This window comes from Lepidochelys kempii, chromosome 8 (assembly GCF_965140285.1).
Source record: "Lepidochelys kempii isolate rLepKem1 chromosome 8, rLepKem1.hap1, whole genome shotgun sequence".
Classification (NCBI taxonomy): Eukaryota; Metazoa; Chordata; order Testudines; family Cheloniidae; genus Lepidochelys; species Lepidochelys kempii.
In genome coordinates this window covers 44,696,976-44,720,240 of record NC_136387.1, presented here as the reverse complement: position 1 = coordinate 44,720,240, position 23,265 = coordinate 44,696,976, and the positions used below count along the sequence as shown (strand labels likewise).

The 23,265-nt window shown below is 48.9% G+C and overlaps 1 protein-coding gene across 1 annotated transcript in view; it reads left to right on the top strand.

The window, feature by feature from the left end:
* Positions 1–1,221: 1,221 nt before the first annotated feature.
* The window catches only part of LOC140915839 (flavin-containing monooxygenase 5), a 28,910-nt gene continuing 6,866 nt past the window's right edge, over positions 1,222–23,265 (top strand). Inside the window, exons 1-4 of the mRNA XM_073356297.1 lie at positions 1,222–1,356; positions 3,047–3,235; positions 3,681–3,843; positions 4,930–5,072. Coding sequence (XP_073212398.1) covers positions 1,222–1,356; positions 3,047–3,235; positions 3,681–3,843; positions 4,930–5,072 — 630 coding nt within the window. The remainder of the gene's footprint in view (positions 1,357–3,046; positions 3,236–3,680; positions 3,844–4,929; positions 5,073–23,265) is intronic.

Genomic DNA, 23,265 nt, shown 5'->3' with positions numbered 1-23,265 from the left:
TGTTATTACTTGGAACCACTTAAATCCTACTTTTTATACTTAATAAAATCACTTTTACTTATTAATTAACCCAAAGTAAGTATTAATACCTGGGGGAGCAAACAGCTGTGCATATGTCTCTATCAGTGTTATAGAGGGCGGACAATTTATGAGTTTACCCTGTATAATCTTTATACAGACTAAAATGGATTTATTTGGGGTTTGGATCCCATTGGGAGCTGGGTGCCTGGGTGCTAGAGACAGGAGCATTTGCTAAGCCGTTTTCAGTTAAGTCTGCAACTTTGGGGGTGTGGGTCAGACCCTGAGTCTATGTTGCAGCAGATTAGCATATCTGGGTCAACAAGACAGAGTTCTGAAGGCCCAAACTGGCAGATAAAATGGGCTCAGAGGTAGTCTCAGCACACCAGGTGACAGTCCCAAGGGGGTCTCTGTGACCCAAAATGTCACACCCACATTACACTCACAGGTGGGGAGGAGGAGCAGAGAGACCCAGCAGCTCTGCCCCCTGCTCCCCGTCCTGTGAGCAATAGGGATAGGACAGTGCCTCTGTCCCCACTCCTTCCCCCTTTAGCATCTGACCTGGGCAGGCAGGGTAAAGAGCTCCCAGAGCAGCATGCAGAGCAGAGGTGAGGCTGGGGAGCAGAATTGAGTGGGACAGACTTGCTTGCAGGCTGGGGGCACAATTGATGGGAGGTCAGGGAGGTGGAACAGATTTGAGGCAGAATTGATGGGGGACTTGGAGGAGACAGGATTTCTTTGGGGGATGGGTGAAGAATTAATTGCAAGGCAGAGGGATTGGCAAATGTGAGGGGTGGTGACAGAGACCCCATTTTTTTTCAGAATACTTTAAGCATGGTTAGAACGGCTAATGAGCCTTTCATGGGAAGGGTGCTCAGAGGCTGAAGTGTGGCAGGGCAGCTGCAGGAACCCTGTAAATCCTGTCTGGTAGTGTAGCAATTACTTTATTATGCAACTAAGCCAAGCTGCATTTACAGCAAGAGAGAAGCCCAGGAGTGGTCCCACCCCTGCTCTGATCCTCCCTGCCCCGGAACTCAGTGCCTCAGACAGCCCGATCAGAGAATGGCCCTGATGCAAGCTGCTTCTTCATTCGGAGCCAGCAAGTGATTGCCACTCCTTCAGCTCTGAACTGCACCAACAGGGATACGGCCTGAGGATCCCCTTCTCCCAGGTGACTGGCAAAGCACTCTGAGGCCAGACGGCATGGCACAGAAGAGGGTTGCAGTTATTGGAGCTGGCGTTTGTGGACTGAGCTCCATTAAATGCTGCTTGGACGAGGGGCTGGAGCCCATCTGCTTTGAGAGAAGCAGCGACATTGGAGGACTCTGGAGATTTGAGGTGGGTCTGAGTTTCTCTCAGTGCTGACTCGCTTGGTGGGGTGGAAATGAAAGTGTTTCCAGTCTTTCCCCCAGGGGAACATTCTTTACGAGCATTTCTCTGCATACTCCAACCTCTGCTTAGCATCAAAACAATGCAGGGCCAGTAGCCATGTGTCAGACTCCACCACAGCCTTACTGCGCTAGGGAGCTGTACAAACATCTCCAGTGCTGTTAACACCAATGCAGCTGAGCTGCACTTAACCCCCCTCCCCCCTCCCGAGAGCCCCAGCACAGCCGGTATAATCGGTGTGGTACTGAAAAGGGCTGTGGCAGCCAAAACTCCACCTGCACCAGGTGCTGCTGAGCTGGTTCTAGCCATGGGGGAAGAGTCTGTAAAAATACTCTTGTGTAGACAATGCTCCATGCACCTGCAACGGGCCGGACCCGAAGGCCAGTGAAGTCAATGAGAGTCTTTCCACTGACCCTGGAGGCTTTGGATCAGGCCCTTACCAATGTGTGAGGGAGTCTGCAGAGGTGTAACTAATGTGCGCCAGGCCTGAAAGAAGGTGCGAGTTGAAGGAGACCCTCTCTGGCTTTAACATACACGGTTTAACGTGCTTCTGCTGCCCCGCTCCCTGCTCAGAGCAGTTTACTTCAGCTTAGATTCTCTGATGCCCTGTTTCCTCTGAGCTTTGCCCACAGTGATGTTATGGTGAGATTTCCCTACTAGCAAATAACCTGAGGGAGTCTTAGCTGGGGCCATGTCCCCAGGGTTCTACCCCCCTCCCCGATTGTCCTGGAGTCTCCAGGAATTAAAGATTAATTTTTAATTTAAGGTTATGTCTTGTGAGGAAACCTGCAGGAATAAGTCCAACCAAAATTGGCAACCCTACAAGTTCCTGTTGGGGCAGGGTCCCTGTTAATCTGGCTGGGGAGAGGTATACACTTCACCAAGTTAGGGCTTGGCTTCACTGCTGGAAAAAGTGTGCTGTTCACCTCAGAGTAACTCACTTGAGGTAATAAGACAGTGAAGACCAGGAACTTTAGTTTTCCTGAGAGGTAAACAGCCCTCTGCCCCCTCCAGGGATTGAGTTAAACTCATGGTCAAAATAACATGCCTGGTTTTCACTGAGGGTTTACCTAGAGAAAAACTCAGGTACATTAGTCTCCATGAGGTAAAAAATTCACCTTTTTTAGTAATGAAAACAAGGCCTTTGATTCTTTCTACAGTCACTTGGTCTTGCACGTGATTTAGGTACCTGGCATAAAAGTCAAATAGTTAAGAAAATATGTCACCTTGAGGAAGACATGGTTTATCTCAGGAAGGACTATAAACCAGTGCCAGTAATTCTATACGCTAGAAATGACTCCAGCCAGTAACCTATTTTTTATTATCCCTTCCTAAATTCACTGTGCTTTAGGTTTTCCTATGATTCTTGCAAGTTCAAGACAATTATATGATCTCCTTGTTCCTGCTGGTTTTATTTGTCATCCCCACAGGGGATTTAAAGAACATTTAAAGAAATGTCATTGTGTTCCCACTGCACCCCAGGCTAATGTCACATGACAAAGACACTCAAAAGATGACTGTCACCTCAGCTTTTGCAAACCGAGTCAGTAATTCTGGCTATTTAACTTGTAGAGCTTTAGTTCTTTGGGAATTCACATAGTTAATGTTACACTCCATAATGTTCTCCTGCTCCCTACAGGAGAATCCTGAAGAGGGCAGGGCCAGCATCTACAAATCTGTCATCATCAACACCTCCAAGGAGATGATGTGCTTCAGTGACTTCCCCATCCCGGCCGATTTCCCCAACTACATGCACCACTCCAAAGTCATGGAATATTTCCGCATGTACGCCGAGCACTTCGACCTTCTGAAATACATCCGCTTCAAGGTGAGGAGAGCTGGCCCAGCGACCAGGAGTAGGAGAGAGAGAGTGAGAGAGAGTGTGCACATGCACAGGTGTGCAAGATCTAGGTGAAAGAATTCCGCCCCCCCGTAAGGAAACATCTCACACTCATGGAACAGGGAGAACCAGAGGGGCTGTTCTGGGACCTCCTTTCATCTGGGGGCTGCCTGGCGGAAGTTACGGCCCAGCTCCCAGGAGCCGCTGCAGCCCCATTCTCTGTGGGAGCCAGTGAGCGCGCAGAGGCTGTGAGGCAAAACCTAACAGAGCCCAGCTGGCCTCTTGCTGCTGCTCCCAGCTGTGTGCTGACCTCGTGTTGCCTGGCTGGGTTGCTGAATCAGGCATAGGGAGGAGGTTAGTGTCAGGGACTCCATTCCGAGGGAATGGATGAAATTCACTGGTACCAGCTCTGTGAGTGCCCTTTTCCTTCCAGACCACAGTGGTCAGTGTGACAAAGAGCCCGGATTTCTCCACCACGGGCCAATGGGACGTTGTCACGGAGACTGAGGGGAAGCAGGAGTCAGCCATCTTCGATGGGGTCATGGTTTGCACCGGCCATCACACCAACGCCCATCTGCCACTGGACGCCTTCCCAGGTAGGACGCGGAGCGCAAAGCTAATACTAAACCCTTTGTGTCTCCCTGCGTCTCCATATGTTATGTTCTAGTTCCAGCCTCTCCATCCCCTCACGTGGCCTGGGACCAGAGGGCTTTCCTGATGGAGAAGGTAGCAGATCTGCAGAGGCTCCTAGTGGACTCCCTGTTCTGTGCTGGAGGCCTGGACTCTGGAGGCAGCATTTACAAGAGCACTCAGCATTAGAGCTGGTCGAAACTCAGAATTTCCATTTCACAAGAGATTTTGAAAATTAATAGTTTCACATTTCAATTATGACACAATCTGAAGGCTTTGTGATCAAAGAAATAAGGTATTTCAATCATTACTAAATAGTACCTGCCCTTACCAATTTTAAAACTAACAGATTAAATGAAAATCAAGTATTTCAACTGTGATGTTCTATTATGCAATATTACTATTGAGAATTTATTAAGTAAAGTAAAAATAATAAAATGAAAAAATGAAAAATAATAAGTTAAAAATTTGAAATGAAATTTCCAAGTTCTGAAACAAAAGTTCCTTGGTATACATGGTCACAAGGGTTAAAATGAAGATGGGGCTTGCAGAGGTTATGAGCAAGGAAAAGCACATCCAGAGCCAAATCCAGCTGCATATTAGACCCCCAGAGGAGTGTCATCAACAGCTCAGTTTCCTTGTGCAGTCCAGCTTTAAAGGTAACCTATAAAAGGGGAGGGGAAAACTTGACTTCTGCCCTAGTTTGCTTCATTTAATTTAAAGTCCTGAAACGCTTTTTAAAGATTATTTTTTCTGCTTGTCACTTGCATTGGAAATCGAGGGGTCCCTGTCTACTCCTGGGGGCTGGAGAACAAGCAGGATGATGACATCACATATACCAAGGATGTGGACCTTGAGTCCACTCAGAGGAAAGGGATTTGTACTCAGTTTTACACAATCATGGATTATCTAACTGCTGTGTGTAACTCCTGCCCAAGGCGCAAGGAATGCTGCAGACCCTTGCAGTCCTGCTATTCTCTTGAATCTTGGACCCCCAGGACAATGCAGGAGGCATGGGGCACACCCACAGCTGCTCCGCTCCTTCTTTGCAGGGATCAAAAAGTTCAGAGGCCGCTACTTCCACAGCCGCGATTACAAGAAGCCCCAGGAGTTCTCGGGGAAGAGAGTCATTGTGATCGGCGTTGGCAATTCGGGAACGGACCTGGCAGTGGAGCTCAGCCACACCGCAGCTCAGGTTTGGTTTAGGGAATTATTTTACGCCACGGAACAGTCAGAATGTTGTGGCTTATCACTGTGTGATTTCTGCTGACTCATCAGCCGAGTGCTTTTTTTCCCCCTCATGTCTACACTTCCCCTCCAGAGTGCAGCCATACTCGGGGCCCCATTCCCCTCTCCAATCCACACTGGGGGAATCTTCCACTTCTTGTGTTTGACCCCCATGTGGAATTCCCATGGATTTCAACGGTGTGCCGGCAGACTGAGCAATAGAAGGGGGCAGTGAAAAATGGGGAGCAGATCTGGAAGGCCCACCTATTGCCGGCACCCAGTGCCGAGAGGCAAAACAACAGCAGGGGTTGGTTCGCTACCCAGTGTGCTTCACCCAATAATCACAACGGGGTGGAGAAGCAGAAAAGTTTATTTGAAGCTTCAAAAAGGTACAGGGAGAATAGAATCTCAAATCCTGCACACAGAGCAGGAAGTTACACAGGCTTTTATACATCCTTTCTTCAGCATACTTATCCAATAGCAAGCTGCCCTAAGTATCCATATAGCCAGCCAATCCAGTTACCAGCTAGTTCCCTTGTTTTTTGTATCATTTGTTAAACTATACATAAAGCTGCTTTATTCAGCATGTTTCTTCCATATCTGCCCTGTTTGGCCTTGTTTAGTTTCAGGCAGTCTGACTCTGCAACATATTGTTGCAGATCCTCAGCATAACTGCTGTGAGTGCCTCCAGGCGGGGGGACCAAGGACACTTGGGCCTAGTACACAGAGCTGCTACGAGTGCCTCCAGGCAGGTGGGGGGGGCCCAAGGACACTTGGGCCTAGTGCGAGGGGACTTCATCGACACTCGTGGTCTTCCATCCCCTCGAGTTACCTAGTGGCCATGCCCCAGTGTCCCCAACAACTCCCCCCTTTGAGAACACTCAACAGCCTTGGCTCTGAGTTTTCTCACTTGGGCTACTTATTTCTTTACAATAGGACTTTGCATAAGCACTTTGTGATAGCCCTGAAGAGAATGACTTATTAACTTTTGCAAAAGGGCCCTGACACATGATACTGCACAGCATAATACCATTAATACAAGCAATACAGGAAAGAGAAATGTCAATAACAGGCTAAACAAACCACCAAGCCAAGACGACAAACCCCAGCCTGAAAACAAGGTTTGCAACCAATCGCTCTCTGGGGCAGTGTAGACAACCTGTGCTCCGGCTTGGGCATGGGCCTCAACCTGTACCACCTTTTCATAGATTTCATATACACAACATCAGGGCCCGACGAGGGCACAAACCTCCCCTTGGGATGCCAAGAGATAGTCCAAAGCCAGCCTGTTTTGGAGGGAAAACGTCCTGAGCTGCTGTACCTCTTTATTTAATGTTTTTACTGCTGACCCTAAATCACTAACTGAGTCCTCTAACTCTAGGGCCACTTTCTCAAGTACCATTTGCAGCCTTACAGTATAGCGGCCTATGCATGCCATGGCTGGCCCGGTAAACAGTGGCGCTATTCCCAGTACAGAGCACCCTTCAAGCTTCTCAGTTGAGAGGGAATTCTTCATATTGCCCTCCAATGCCGTAGTCAGTCGCCGCAGGGTCTTTTCTCGTGACTCAACAGAGGTATCTCGGGCATTTCTAATCTTTCCTTTCAGCAGTGTGGCAGTTATGGAAAGATGAGGAACTCCATGAGCTATATAACAGCTACCTGTCCAGTTGGCTGGCAGCACCTTTTAAGCCTTTCGGCCCACATACAAAATAGTGACCCTGTAGGGCCCAGTAAGGACTGTTTCTTAAGGGGATTCCTGGGATATTTAAGGCTGCTTTGGCTGCTTTTCCAAACAGTTCATATGCCCCTAAGGGGGCATCCCATCCTCCTGATTGGGTACAAGTGGGGGCGTTTCTAATTGTGCCGTTCAAATTACACTCGCCATAGGGACCACTACAAACCCACCATTGGCTTGCTACATTGGAGATATTAACTGGACAGCAAGTTATATTTCCAAACCCTTTTTTTGTGGTAAGATTATTTGTAAGAGTTTCCCTAAAAGGGGAGGAACCATTACACCCACATTGTTGGCCTCCCCTTTTGGTCTTTATCCAATACTCATCAGCCCACTGTGTAATAACACAGGAGCTTTTTCCCACAGGACGCCCATAGTAATCAGATTGGTTTCGGGTAAAACATAACACTCCCTCCGTGAGTACAGCAACTGAATACTCCTGGTCCTGATAGGTGGCTTGCTGTAAAGAGGTCTTATTCCAGAACGGCGAGTCCGTTCTTTCCTGCTCTTTGGTGGTGGCTAATTCTGCTAGGGTCAAGGGCAGCATGTCAAGGAGCATTCCCGTTTTGGGGGACAGTGGAGTTGGAGCACATACCCAGCAATCAGCCTGGTTTGTTAAAGTAGCAAGATGGTGCGCAAGCGAAACAAAGGAGTTATGCTCCCGAGATGCACAGTTTGGAAATACCAATACAGAGAATAACAATGTTACCCAACTAATTATTACCAGAGTCTTCCCAACCCAGGGTCTCCAGTACCTGGGTGGGCCCATTTTAGCATTAAGGTGCCCGCTATTTGTGTCTTTTAAACAGTAGCTTTAGCCCGAGATTGTCACTAGATGAGGAGTCAGCAGGTTGGACGGTCCACTGTCCTGCTGACGAGGGGGCGGGTACTGCCTTCAGACGAGAGTGATGGATCCAGTTCTTGTGGCCCTCGATCTTTGCCGCTGTATGGGAGGTCAGCAGGACGGTATAGGGTCCTTTCCACTTTTCCTGGAGAGGCTCGTCTTTCCAGGTACGAACAAGCACGGAGTCACCGGGCTGTAAGGAGTAGACGGGAGAGTCCAGGGGGAGAGGCTGGGAATCCTTGGTATACCTGTGGAGAGACAAGAGAACAGCAGACAGGGAACACATATACTGTGACAAAAAAACATTACACAACTCCCATTCCCCTGACAGAACCGGGGTGCCGTTCATAGGCCATGCCCTTTCAAACATAATTTCAAAGGGACTGCCCTAATCTACCCTTTGGGAGAACGCGGATACGGAGTAGGACGAGGGGCAAAGCATCAGGCCATCGCAGTGAGGCTTCTTGGCACACTTTTGAGAGATGCCGTTTAAGGGTCTGATTGGTACGCTCCACTACACCAGTGGCTTGCGGTCTCCAGGGCGTATGGAGTTTCTAGGGGATCTGTAAGGCATGTGAGATGCTTTGAATGATTTTTGATGTGAAGTGTGTCCCGTTGTCAGATTCCATCCACAGGGGGAGTCCAAAGCGAGGAATGAGCTCCTTAACAAACTTGAGGGCCACTGTCCTGGCAGTGCAGTTACGGCATGGGAAGGCTTCTGGCCATCCGCTGAACCGATCCACTATGACAAGGAGATATTTGAACCCTTGAGTCCGGGGAAACTCAGTAAAGTCTATTTGCCACACTTGCCCAGGGCCCGGAGTGGGTTCTAGGGCAACTGGTGGCACAGGATGTCCTGGTCGGGGGTTATTCTTTTGGCAGACTAAGCAGTCCGCTTGTACCTGGGCAGCCAGGGGTCGGAGTGCGGAAGTGATAAAGTATTTTCCCATTAGTTGGATAAGTGCTTCCCTGCCAGCATGAGTGGTTTGATGTAGTTTCTGCAGCATTGACCGGATCAGGCCCTTTGGTAGGAGGACCTTCCCTTCTGGGGAATGGAGCCATCCCTCCTTTTCCCGGAGACCGAGTTTGTCAGTTAGCTGTCTCTCCTCCCCAGAGTACTGAGGGGTTGGAAGCTCCCCTACTGATGGGATAAGGGCATGCATATGGGCATTCACAGTCTGAGGGGATGGCAGGGTGGCAGCATGCTTAGCCTCTCTATCTGCCCGGGCGTTACCTCTGGCCACATCTTGATCTTCCCTTTGATGGGCTTTACAGTGTACCACCGCCACTTCCAAGGGAAGTTGTATGGCTTCTAGGAGCCGGAGGATTTGGGGCCCGTACTTGACTGGGGAGCCTTGGGCTGTCAGCATTCCCCTTTGCTTCCATAGGCCAGCATGAGCATGCAGCACACCAAAAGCATACTTTGAATCGGTAAAAATGTTGACCCGCTTTCCTTTTGACAGTTCAAGTGCACGGGTCAGGGCTATTAGTTCGGCAAGCTGGGCAGAGGTCCCAGCAGGCAAACCTTCAGCTTCCACAGTGTCATGGAGGGTCACAACAGCATAACCCGCCCTCCTTTGCCCATCTATTACAGTACTGCTACCATCGGTGTACCACTCATAATCTGCATTTGGGAGGGGTACATCCTTTAAATCCAGACGGCTGGAGTACTGGGCATCTATGATCTCTAAACAGTCATGTTTCTGTTCCTCTGTTTCTGGCAAGAGGATGGCTGGGTTAAGGGCGGGGCAAGGCTGTAAGGTGACTTCAGAGTTCTCTAACAGCTTAGCCTGCTACCGAGCAATCCAAGCCTGGGTGAGCCAAAGCCCTCCCTTTGCATCCAATAAGGCTTGGACCATATGGGGAGTATAGATTTGCATAACCCCTCCCAATGTTAGCTTCTCGGCTTCCTCAAGCACTAGGGCAATAGCTGCGACCGCCCGTAAACATGCCGGCCAACCCTTTGCAACCTGATCCAGTTGCTTAGAAAAATAAGCCACAGGACGTCTCCACGCTCCTAACAGCTGTGTGAGCACTCCTAGGGCCACCCCCTTTCGTTCATGTACATATAACTGAAACGGCTTAGAGAGATCCGGCAGGCCCAGTGCCGGGGCTTCCATCAATTTTCTTTTCAGGATTTTAAATGCCCTGTCAGCCTCTGGGGTCCAAGAGAAGGGGTCATGATCTGCTCCTTTTACACAGTCGTATGGGGTTTAGCCCACAGTCCAAACTCTGAGATCCATATCCTGCAAAAGCCTGCCATACCCAGAAATGCCCTGAGCCGCTTACGATTACTTGGGGTAGGAACTTGACAGATAGCTTCCTTTCTTTCTTTTTTTTTTCTCGCTTGAAAGCTGACGCTCCCCTTGCCTTAGCTGTAACCTGATCCCTCTACCTCAGACAACAGAGTTCTCAGGAGGATATTACAGTTGTCCCAATCCAGCTTGTGACTACTGAGGCACCCCTCAAAGACTGAAATAAACCTGCTTGGTTTCATGGAGAATTCCCCAGCTTGTGTTTTAAAAGCTGCTAAGTCTATTGGATTGAATGGCACATGGGTGTAAACTTGCATAGTGGTAGCCTGACATCCCTCTGCCCCTGGGCAAGCAACAACAGTCTCGGTAAGCAAAGGATAGAGTCCCACCGAGGGGGCAATCTCTGTAACCCGAGGCATCCTACCCTTATAAGGTGGGGGTGTGGGGGCCGAAGGGGACACCAGCTCTGCCATTACAGTGGGGGTGGGAGTCTGGGGACTAACATTAGCTACTACCAAACCAGTCAGAGTAAAATTACAGCTCTGCAGAATTACAACTCTGTTCTATCTCTTAAAGCCATAAACGCTTGTGCATACAAATGTTTATTCCATTTACCCATTCACTGACAAAACAAAACTAATTGGAGGATCATGTTGTAATTAATTGACCCTCCTGGTGGCCACCACTCCTGGTCCTCTAGTTGATATTGAGGCCAGTCAACTGTACAGAATCGTTTTAGTTGGCTCTTAGTCATCGGATTTGCACCAAATACCTTCCAGTTTGCTAGAATGCACTCTAGGGGCGTACACCATGCCCTAACCCCTGAGCTCTGTCCCTGTCCCATACCTACAGGGTAACTCTGGGCGTCCCCAGGTTCCAACAGAGCAAACAATCGGGATTTCAAAAGGTTCCTACCTTATCCAAGGGACCGGTTCCTCACCATCACCCGCAGCTGCTTCTCCCCTATGTCCAAGGGACTGGTTCCTCACCATCGTCCACAGCTGCTTCTCCACTATATGAGTGCGTTGCACCGTTGTGCCCTCCGGGGTCGATCAAATCGCGTCTCCTCCGAGGCCCCCAATGAACTCACCGGTGCGCGCTGGGCGTCGGTTCTCGCCACAATCCTCGACCTCCAGGAGGGGTCCGGGCAAGGCTAAATAGCAGCCTCGTCGCCCACCCAGGGACGCCAAAAGCTGTTGCCGGCACCCAGTGCCAAGAGGCAAAACAACAGCAGGGGTTGGTTTGCTACCCGGTGTGCTTCACCCAATAATCACAATGGGGTGGAGAAGCAGAAAAGTTTATTTGAAGCTTCAGAAAGGTACAGGGAGAATAGAATCTCAAATCTTGCACACAGAGCAGGAAGTTACACAGGCTTTTATACATCCTTTCTTCAGCATACTTATCCAATAGCAAGCTGCCCTAAGTATCCATATAGCCAGTCAATCCAGTTACCAGCTAGTTCTCTTGTTTTTTGTATCATTTGTTAAACTATACATAAAGCTGCTTTATTCAGCATGTTTCTTCCATGTCTGCCCTGTTTGGCCTTGTTTAGTTTCAGGCAGTCTGACTCTGCAACATATTGTTGCAGATCCTCAGCGTAACTGCTGTGAGTGCCTCCAGGCGGGGGGACCAAGGACACTTGGGCCTAGTACGCAGAGCTGCTGCAAATGCCTCCAGGCAGGGGGGCCAAGGACACTTGGGCCTAGTGCGAGGGGGCTTCATCGATACTCATGGTCTTCCATCCCCTTGAGTTACCTAGTGGCCATGCCCCAGTGTCCCCAACACACCCATGCAGACTTGCTCAATCTGCTATGCATCAAAGTTCGTACCCGCTCTGCTTTGCCTAGGGAGCCTGTCAGAGACATCAGGCCTACAGCACATGCTGGGGGAATGCTGAATTGAGAACCCACACCGGCTGTGTTACCATCTGTTAAAACACTCCGCAACCTAAGTGAGCAAGGCCAGCAAGCCTCTGAGTCGATGTTGCTCCCAACAAACAGCCATTGAATTCCAGTACTACTGGGGATAGAGCGTGTGCCCCAGACACAGTTCATATCACTCACCTGCTTTTTGATCTGCAGGCACTTTATGGCAACTAGGGAGAAGACACAGGCATTTCCCTACAGCTATAGGCATTTGCTCACAAGTACATGCTTATGCTTATGACATGGTTTGTCTAGGCAAATGCCTGCCTCTAAGGGCATGGCTACACTTGCAGATGTAGAGCACTCTGAGTTAAACCAGCCCTCGGACAGTGCAGCAGGGAAAGCGCTGCAATGTGTTCACACTGACAGCTGCAAGTACACTGGCGTGGCCACATTTGCGGCACTTGCAGCGGCATTGGGAGCGGTGCATTATAGGCAGCTATCCCACGGAGCACCTCTTCCCAGTCTGGCGCTGTGGCTTGTGGGAAGGAGGCGGGTGGGTGCAGGGCATTCTGGGTCCTTTCCCAGTGCCCCGTGATGCATCGCTTCGCATCCCAACAATCCCTGTGCTTCCATCCACATTTGGCGCCATCTTTCAACATGTTTTGTACTGCACACTCTGTCTTCCCTTTCGGTCTGTGGGAATGGATCCTGAACTGCTGAGGAATATGCTGATGAGTCTCGCCAGCACATCACGAATTGCAGTCAACTTATTCCTTAAGCTACAAACTGACAGTGAGGAGTCCGACGATGATGTCAACTCACATGACAAGAGATTGCTTGTGGTATTCATAGACATGCTCGCCACCGTGGAACGCCACTTTTGGGCTCAGGAAACGAGCACTGAGTGGTGCAATCACATCATCACACAAATCTGGGATGACGAGCAGTGGCTGCAGAACTTTTGGATGAGAAAAGCCACTTTCATGGGACTGTGTGCTGAGCTCAGCCCCACACTCCAGCGCAAGGACACGAGATTGAGAGCTGCCTTGCTGGTGCAGAAGCAGGTGGCTATTGCAATTTGGAAGCTGGCAACTCCAGACAGCTACCAATCGGTCGCTAACCAGTTTGGAGTGGGAAAGTCGACAGTTGGAGTCGTGTTGATGCAAGTTTGCAGGGCCATTAATCGCATCCTGCTCAGAAGAACCATGACTCTGGGTAACGTGGGTGACATTGTGGCTGGCTTTGCACAAATGGGTTTCCCTAACTGTGGAGGGGCGATAGATGGGACGCATATTCCAATTCTGGCACCAGCCCACCTAGCCTCTGAGTACATAAATCGGAAAGGGTGTTTCTCTATGGTTCTCCAGGCGCTTATGGATCACCGTGGGCATTTCACTGACATTAAAGCAGGCTCATCCGGAAAGGTGCATGATGCATGCATCTTTTGGAACACTGGCCTGTTCAGGAAGCTACAAGTCGGGACTTTCTTCCCAGACCAGAAGATCACCGTAGGGAAAGTCGAAATGTCCACTGTGATCCTTGGAGACCCGGCTTACCCTTTAATGCCGTGGCTCATGAAACCCTCCCTACACAGGGAGCCTTGACAGCAGCAAGGAGCAGTTCAACAACAGGCTGAGCAAATGCAGAATGACTGTGGAGGGTGCTTTTGGCCATTTAAAGGACTACTAGCACTGTCTGTATGGCAAGCTGGACCTGGCCCATGACAACATCCCCACGGTTATATCCGCATGCTGTACCCTCCATAACATTTGTGAAGGGAAGGGTGAATGATTCACTCAGGCATGGACCTCAGAGGTTTGACACCTGGAAGTTGAATTTGAACAGCCAGGGAGCAGGGCTATTAGAGGGTCCCACTGCGGGGCTGCAAGGATTAGGGATGCTTTGAGGGAGCAATGTGATGCTGAAAGCCACCAGTAATGTTTGGTGCCCTGCACGGGACTGAAGTGTAATGGTTCCAATGTTAGTAGGAATATGTGTTTGCTACATATGATGCACGCCTGTTGCTTTCCTGGGCTACGGTCTCTTTTACTTAATGCAATAATAAAGAATGTTTTCAAAGCCAAAAAACTCATTTATTGAAAAGAAACAATTGCTTGGGAAACAAAGGACATGCCACATCTGTGCTGTGTGGGACGAGGGAAGGGGGCGGGGTGGGGAACAGGACAATCAGAGATTTGCGTATGTCCTGTTATCATACTCAGCCTTCCTGTCTGGAGTGCCATGCAATGAGTGCTGCCCTTCAGGCTGGCTAAAATGCATGGTGATGGGGGTTGAGTGCAGTGGGTAAGGGTTGTAGGTCGCAGGGCTGAGTGGTGAAGCTACAGGTGTTGGAGGCTGCTGGCAGCGCTAAGAACCCAGATGTGGGGGAAAGTGAGTTGGTGGTGAGAGGACACAAGGAAAAGAGTTCTGGGACAAGGGCTGCAGGGGGTGTGCAGGGGCAGATGTGCTCTGCCTGCATTGCTACAAGCGCCTGTATCAAGTCTGCTTGGCGCTCCATGATGCTTAGCAGCCACTCCGTGCTTTGGTGCCGGTGATCCGCATTCTGCTGGCGGGCCCTTCTTTCACTCTCCTGCCACTCCTGCACTTTTTGATATTCATTAAGCAACTGCTGCCTTACTTCATGCAGCTTGTCCTCTTTGCAGAGGCTTCCTGATTCTTTGGAGTCTTTTGGCCAATGATAACAAGGACAGCTGAGATCTCAAGGTTGCATCTGTAAAGCCAAAATGCAACACTTAACAGAGGTAGCATTGTTCACACCAGACATAGCAATGATTCAGTTGTACTTAAAGACAAGTAGAGTGTACACAATATCAGAAACTGCCCGTCCCAAAGCGAGCACATATAACCCACAGGAGCCCCAAAATGGTGAATAAGCACAAGGGCAAGGGGGACTGATTGTTTCATGGCCATACTGTCCTCTGGGGTTCTGTGCCTTGGGGAGAGCCAACAGCTGCAGGGGGCCCCTATATTGAACACTGTCCCCACATTTTCCACAATATGAGTTCATCCTGGAAGATCTCTCGCTGCTGAGGATGACTTGGGAAGCAAGGGAGGGTCTTCTACTACAATGCAGTTTCTACCCTGGCCCATATGCAGCTTACCTGTGTGCAGCAATGGTCCCCCTTCCCGTCACGGCACAGTGGCGCGGACATGTTAGCCTGACTGGGACAAAGAGCACAGTAGCTCTGCCAAGGAACATGCATATGTAAGCGTATTGCCCAGCTTCTGCATGAGACCTTTGAAGAGATCACAGAGGCTGATTACCACGATGTGAGAGAGCACATAGACCCCCTATTCCACATCTAGGCATGCATGTAGCCATAACCCTCTTCGCCCCCAAAGCCCGCACCGAACAACTTCCTTCCCAAAATAAAAGCCACTTACTGGGCACCTCCTCTGCTGTTTGTTCTTCCCCAAGCACCATCCGCTATGATTGGCTACCTTCCTCCTGGCTTGAAAACAGCTCCAGGCTGCATGCATCTAGGGATGCTGGAGTGTGCCTCTCCTCCTCAGCACCCTCACTCCCACTTTCCTCCTCCTCCTCCTGCCTTGTTGAACTGGGCTCTGAAGTGTCCATGGTGGTCCTCGGAGTGGAGGTGGGGTCGCCCCCAAGTATTGCATCCAGCTCTTTGTAAAAACAGCAGGTAGCAAGAGCAGCACCAGAGCAGCTGTTTACCTCGTGGGCTTTGTGGTAGGCATTCTGCAGCTCCTTCATTTTAACCCTGCACTGCAGTGCATCCCAGTCATGGCCCCTTTCCATCATGTTCCATCATTTTGCACAGCTACAGACTAGGGACCGAATGGCTAGGCAGCAGTTCTGCAGAAAAGGACCTAGGGGTGACAGTGGACGAGAAGCTGGATATGAATCAGCAGTGTGCCCTTGTTGCCAAGAAGGCCAATGGCATTTTGGGATGTATAAGTAGGGGCATAGCGAGCAGATCGAGGGACGTGATCGTCCCCCTCTATTCGACATTGGTGAGGCCTCATCTGGAGTACTGTGTCCAGTTTTGGGCCCCACACTACAAGAAGGACCCTTGGGTGGGGTACCTTCAGTCCTGCTGGGGCAGGGTCTTCCTTACTTCGGTTCTCTAGTCTTTCAAATCTCACAATACACCTCCAAGCTCCAGTCCTCTCTCCTTCCTCCTCCTCCCTGACTGACTGAAGCAGGGGGTTTTATTAGGTTCCTGGCAGGACCTTAATTGACTGCAGGTGCTCCAATTAACCTGTAGTAACCCTCCCTAGTCTACAGGGAACCATGCCTTAATTAGCCTAGGACTTATATATTTCCTCTCTACCACTCTCCCACTGCTCCGTGGCCCTCCTGTATCACAATATCCACAACACTACCTCAGTGTCCACCTTCAAATCCTCCACTGCCATGAGGCCCACAAAATATGTGACAGTGGTTAGTGTGCAAAGTACTGCTTATCACGCTGACCAGTATTGTCTCATTGTCTACTTGTACTCACTCCCGAGTCTGTCAATATCCATCCATTGTCTCTTGTCTTATACTTAGATTGTAAGACCCTTAGGGCAGGGACTGTCCTTTTGTTAGGTGCTTGTACAGCACCAACCACAATGGAGCCTTGATCTATGACTAGGGCTCTGAAGCACTAAAATAACACAAATAATAAATGAGAAAAATAGAATATGTACATGCCAAGTAGCAGAACACACCGAAGCACAAATGAAAAGCCAGAGGCACACAACATTTACCTGTGAGTACCATAGCTAAACCAGCAATGGAAAAATTCATGGAAATTAAGTCAGCCAAGGACAGAAACATGGAAAGCAAGAAACAATGCCAGTAATGTGGCAGCCAGCATGGGTATAGCAAATAAACAACATTCGGGCAGATATGCAGAAACTGCAATGAACCTAACCATTATGCTGAAATGTGCAGAGAAAGCAGGAAAGTACAGAAAAGGATTCCTCAAGTAGGTTCATTGATGTTAAGGCCAGAAGGGACCATTGTAATCATTAAGTCTTGTGACAGATTTCATAGAATCATAGAATATCAGGGTTGGAAGGGACCTCAGGAGGTCATCTAGTCCAACCCCCTGCTCAAAGCAGGACCAATCCCCAATTAAATCATCCCAGCCAGGGCTCTGTCAAGCCTGACCTTAAAAACTTCTAAGGAAGGAGATTCTACCACCTCCCTAGGTAACGCATTCCAGTGTTTCATCACCCTCCTAGTGAAAAAGTTTTTCCTAATATCCAACCTAAACCTCCCCCACTGCAACTTGAGACCATTACTCCTTGTCCTATCCTCTTCTACCACTGAGAACAGTCTAGAACCATCCTCTCTGGAACCACCTCTCAGGTAGTTGAAAGCAGCTATCAAATCCCCCCTCATTCTTCTCTTCTGCAGACTAAACAATCCCAGTTCCCTCAGCCTCTCCTCAGAAGTCATGTGTTCCAGACCCCTAATCATTTTTGTTGCCCTTCGCTGGACTCTCTCCAATTTATCCACATCCTTCTTGTAGTGTGGGGCCCAAAACTGGACACAGTACTCCAGATGAGGCCTCACCAATGTCGAATAGAGGGGGACGATCACGTCCCTCGATCTGCTTGCTATGCCCCTACTTATACAGCCCAAAATGCCATTGGCCTTCTTGGCAACAAGGGCACACTGCTGACTCATATCCAGCTTCTCGTCCACTGTCACCCCTAGGTCCTTTTCCGCAGAACTGCTGCCTAGCCATTCGGTCCCTAGTCTGTAGCTGTGCATTGGGTTCTTCCATCCTAAGTGCGGGACCCTGCACTTATCCTTATTGAAGCTCATCAGATTTCTTTTGGCCCAATCCTCCAATTTGTCTAGGTCCCTCTGTATCCTATCCCTGCCCTCCAGCGTATCTACCACTCCTCTCAATTTAGTTTCATCCGTAAATTTGCTGAGAGTGCAATCCACACCATCCTCCAGATCATTTATGAAGATATTGAACAAAACCGGCCCCAGGACTGGCCCCTGGGGCACTCCACTTGACACCGGCTGCCAACTAGACATGGAGCCATTGATCACTACCCATTGAGCCCAACAATCTAGCCAACTTTCTATCCACCTTATAGTGCATTCATCCAGCCCATACTTCTTTAACTTGCTGACAAGAATACTGTGGGAGACCGTGTCAAAAGCTTTGCTAAAGTCAAGAAACAATACATCCACTGCTTTCCCTTCATCCACAGAACCAGTAATCTCATCATAGAAGGCGATTAGATTAGTCAGGCATGACCTTCCTTTGGTGAATCCATGCTGACTGTTCCTGATCACTTCCCTCTCATGTAAGTGCTTCAGGATTGATTCTTTGAGGACCTGCTCCATGGTTTTTCCAGGGACTGAGGTGAGGCTGACTGGCCTGTAGTTCCCAGGATCCTCCTTCTTCCCTTTTTTAAAGATTGGTACTACATTAGCCTTTTTCCAGTCATCCGGGACTTCCCCCGTTCGCCACGAGTTTTCAAAGATAATGGCCAATGGCTCTGCAATCACAGCCGCCAATTCCTTTAGCACTCTCGGATGCAACTCGTCCGGCCCCATGGACTTGCCCCATGGATTTCTGTTACCAATCTGCCTGAGGTGTCACGTGATCAGGCTGAGGCTGCAAGATCATTTGGGGAGGAGATGACAGAACACACCAAGTGTCTAAGTTATAAAGCTTTACTTAATAAAATAATAAAACAGCAGAGAGTGATGGGTGCTCCCCACATCACTCAGAGGAAGGAAGAAAGCGTTAGTGCCCCTAGCCCTAACCCACTTTCATACTCACACACGCCCTACCCGAGGCTGGCCAGGCCTGGGTGTAATGTCAGAAGAAGAGGGAGAAGGGTGGATGGGAGTTCTGTCCTGTGCACACAGGTCTTCCAGGGTCCACTGTTGATCTCTGATTGGCCTCAGCTCCTGGGAGGGTTTTTAAGTCCCTGGGGTCTTTTGGAGGCATCTCCTTTCGGGACCTTTGTTTTTCAAGCTGTATGTACCAGTCCAAACCAGCCTTTCATGGCTTCTTCAGATTTCCCAAAACACTCCGGCTTTAGGGACACTACTTTGGTTGTTTACCCCCCGCGTTGGCCTTCACTGTCTCGCTGGGTTTTAAAGCCCCTGCAGGTTTGTGCAGCTGAATCTCTCTTTCTCACGGGTGGTTGGGGATGAAATCCAGGCCCCCACCTTTCTTGGCGGTGGCCCAGCATCAATCAGCCTTGGGAGCCAGTGTCTTATCTTCAGACCTGTAGCGTCGAGTTAACCCATTCCTTTCTCCCTGCTTCGGCCTGCAACCTGCTAAAGAATCTTTCACTCCACACTCACCCATTTAATCCTTCCCTGAAATGCTTGGTAATGCTTGCAACAGTGTTAGCAACATACAGTGCTGATTAGCGTCTCCCAGGGGACCCCCTGAGGGAGGGGGCCATTGGGGTGTGACAGTCTGACCTCCTTTACAACACAGGCCAGAGAATTTCCCCAACTGCTTAGAACAGATCTTTCAGAGAAACATCCACTCTTGATTTAAAAGTTGTCAGGGATGGAGAATCCACCACAACCAGAGGTGAAAGTATGCCGGTACGGCATACTGGCAAGAGCCAGTGCACCATACTGGGGCAGCCTGGCTTCCCCAGGGGGCAATTTAAAGGGCCTGGGGCTCCCAGCAGTGGCTGGAGCCCCAGGCCCTTTAAATTGCCTCCAGAGCCCCGCTGCTGGAGCCCTGGGGTAGCGGTGGTGGGGCTCCAGAGGTTATTTAAAGGGCCCGGGGCTTCCCTCCTTCTACCGCCCCAGCCCTTTAAATAGCTGCCGAAACCCCGCCACTGCTACCCCAGGGCACCGGGGGCTATTTAAAGAGCCAGGGCAGTAGAAGCAGGGGAGCCGCAGGCCCTTTAAATAGCCCCCAGAGCCCTGGGGTAGTGGGGGCTCCAGGGGCTATTTAAAGGGTGGGGGCTCCAGCTGCCTCTGCTGCCCCAGTCCTTTAAATAGCTGCTGGAGCTCTGCTGCTTCCCCAGGGCACCAGCAGCTATTTAAAGGACCAGGGCAGTAGAAGCAGGGGAGCCCCGGGCTGCTGCTGCTGCTAACCCGGTGCAGGATAGGGGGCCACTTACCTTACAGGGTGGGCTGGCTCTGACCCTCTCAGCCCTGCCCCTTCCACCGTAGGCCCCACCCCTTCTGGGGGCCAGAGCTGGCCCCAGAGTACCGGAAAGTCACTTGACTTACTTTCACCCCTGACCACAACCCTTGGTATGTTCCAGGGGTTAATTACTCTCACCATTAAAAAATTTTCATCTTATTTCCAGTCTGAATTTGTCTAGCTTCAACTTCCAGTCATTGGATTGTATTATATCTTTCTCTGCTAGATCGAAGAACCCATTAATAAATATTTGTTCTCCATGTAGATATTTATAGACTGTAATCAAGTCACCCCTTAATCTTCTCTTTGATAGACTCAAAAAGCGCAATCGATTTAATTTATCACTGTAAGGCAAGTTTTCTAACCCTTTAATCATTCTCATGGCTCTTAGAATCTTAGAATATTAGGGTTGGAAGAGACCTCAGGAGGTCATCTTGTCCAATCCCCTGCTCAAAGCAGGACCAACACCAACTAAATCATCCCAGCCAGGGCTTTGTCAAGCCGGGCCTTAAAAACCTCCAAGGATGGAGATTCCACCACCTCCCTAGGTAACCCATTCCAGTGCTTCACCACCCTCTTATGAAACAGTGTTTCTTAATATCCAACCTAGACCTCCCCCACTGCAACTTGAGACCATTGCTCCTTGTTCTTCTCTGAACCCTCTCCAATTTATCAACCTCCTTCCTGAATTGTGGGCACCAGAACTACATGTAGGATTCTGGGAAGGGTTCGATCAGTGCCAAATATAAAGATAAAATAACCTTTCTACTCCTACTCAAGATTCCCATTTAAGCATCCCAGAATCTCATTAGCTCTTTTGGCCACAGTGTCGCATGGGAGTTCATGTTCAGCTGTTTAACCACCACAACGCCCAAATCTTTTTCAGAGTCACTGTTTCCCTGGATAGAGTCCCCCACCCTGTAAGTATGGCCTACATTCCTTGTTCCTATATTTATACATTTACATTCAGCTGTATTAAACTCATATTGTTTGCTTGCATCCAATTTACCAAGTGATCCAGATTGCTTTGTATCAGTGACCTGTCCTCTTCATTATTTGCCACTTCCCCAATTTTTGTGTCATCTTCAAACTTTATCAGTGATGATTTTAGGTTTCCTTCCACGTCATTAATAAAAATGTTAAATAGCATAAGGCCAAGAACTGATCTCTGTGGGACCCTACTGGAAACACACCCGTTCAATGACGATTTACCATTTACTGTTACAGTTACTATCAGATAGCCAGTTTTTAATCCCTTTAATGTGTGCCATGTTAATTTTATATCCTATTTTTTTAATCAAAATGCCATGCAGTGCCAAGTCAAACACCTCATAGAAGTCTAAGTATATTATGTCAACCCTATTACCTTTATCAAGCAAACTTGTAATCCCATCAAAATAAGATATCAAGTTAGTTTGACAGGATCTGTTTTCCATACACCCATGTTGATTTGCATTAATTACATTACCCTCCTCCAATTCTTTAATAATGGAGTCCCATGTCAGCCTATAATTATCCAGGTCATCCCGTTTACCCTTTCTAAAAATTGGCATAACATTAGCTTTCTTCCAGTCTTTGGGAACTTGCCCAGTCCTGCAAGACTTATTTAAAATCAACATTACTGGACCAGTGAGCTCCTCAGCTAGCTCTTTTAAAACTCTTAGATGCAAGTTATCTGGACCTGCTGATTTAAAAATGTCTAACTCTCATGGCTTTTGTTTAACATCTTCCATATATACTAGTTGAATGGAAAGAATGTTATAATCACCATATAATGAGACTATATCATCTGAAGAAGAAGAGCTATTCTTAAGTACTGTAATGGAAGAGGCTGAAAACTCAAAAGATTGGCTAATTTAAATGTGCACAAATGGCACTTATATGTAAGACTGAGTTTGTCACTGAGGTCACGGATTCCGTGACTTTCTGGGACCTCCATGACTTCTGCAGTGGCTGGCCCGGGGGCCTCCTGAGCAGCTCGGGCAACCCCTGGGCCGGCCACACTGGCCGCTATTGGGGAAGTTTTGGGCCACCACACCTCTCTCCCCCAGCAGCAACAGGAGTTTGGGTGTAGGAGGGGGCTCAGGGCTGGTGGTTGGGGCAAGGGCTCTGGACGGCACTTACCTTCGGGCGGGGGGCCTCCCCAGAAGCAGCAACATCCCACTCCCTCAGGTCCTAGGCGGAAGCATGGCCAGGCAGCTCTGCACACTGCCTCCACCTGTAAGCACTGCCGCTGCAGTTCCTATTGGCCACGGTTCCTGACCCCAACCCCGAGCCCCACTGCATGGGGACCCCTACCCTGCTGCATCTGTCATCTATTTGCATAAATCCAAAGTAAAAAGCAAGGACTCTTCAAGGACTGTATTTAGTGAGTACTTTGCAGGCAAAGTGTACTAATGTAACAAATCAGTGCAAAAACCATAATGGGTTTCGTGTTTATAATAGGTATCTAGCTACCAGTTCTCTAAGTTTGTTAAAAGTCTGCTTTTCTGAAGTCCATTGTTCTTATTCCGCTGCTCTGACTCCTTCCTTTCCTTAGAACCATGAAATATATCACTTCATGATCACTTTCACCCAAATTGCCTTTCACCTTCAGATTCTCAATCAATTCCCCCCTGCTGGTCAGAATCAAGTCTAAAATGGTTGCTCCCCCCCCTCCCCCCATTACTTCCTCCACTTTCTGAAACAAAAAGATGTCCCCAACAATGTTCCGTCTAATTTTTTTCATCCATGTGTGGAATGAATTTTGTTATGTGCACCAATATCAAGATGATGTGCACCACCAGTAGAAACAAAAAACCTAGATATAATATATATTTTTAAAAAGTTATCACAGGGATTATTACTGCAGCCAGGACAGGTTTGGCATTTTAGAACTCACTACTAAAAGAACTGAATTTAAACATGAGAGAGAAATAAAATTCTGAAATGCACAGACCAGTCAAAAACTAAAATAACAGCACTTTGAAAGAATAAAATTATAGAGAATATATGTGCATTGCAGGAAGTACCCAGAAGTAACAATAACAACACAAGTATGCGTTGGGAGGTGAGTGTGAAAGAGACAGTGTGTGTGTGACAGAGGCTGTGTGTGTGAGAGAGAGAGAGAAACACAGAGACAGTGTGTGTGTATGCGTGAGACACAGTGTGTGTGTGTGTGTCTGTGAGACACAGTGTGTGTGTGTGCTGGCTGCTGGCAAAGTATATGAGTGACCGTTCACTGTCTCTTTAGGGACACAGGCACTCACCAGCAGGCTTGTTCAGACCGCAGCAGCTGCCAGCAGCTCCCTCCCACTCCTGAGCCCTGTCCCCCTCCCCTGCTCTTCAGAGATG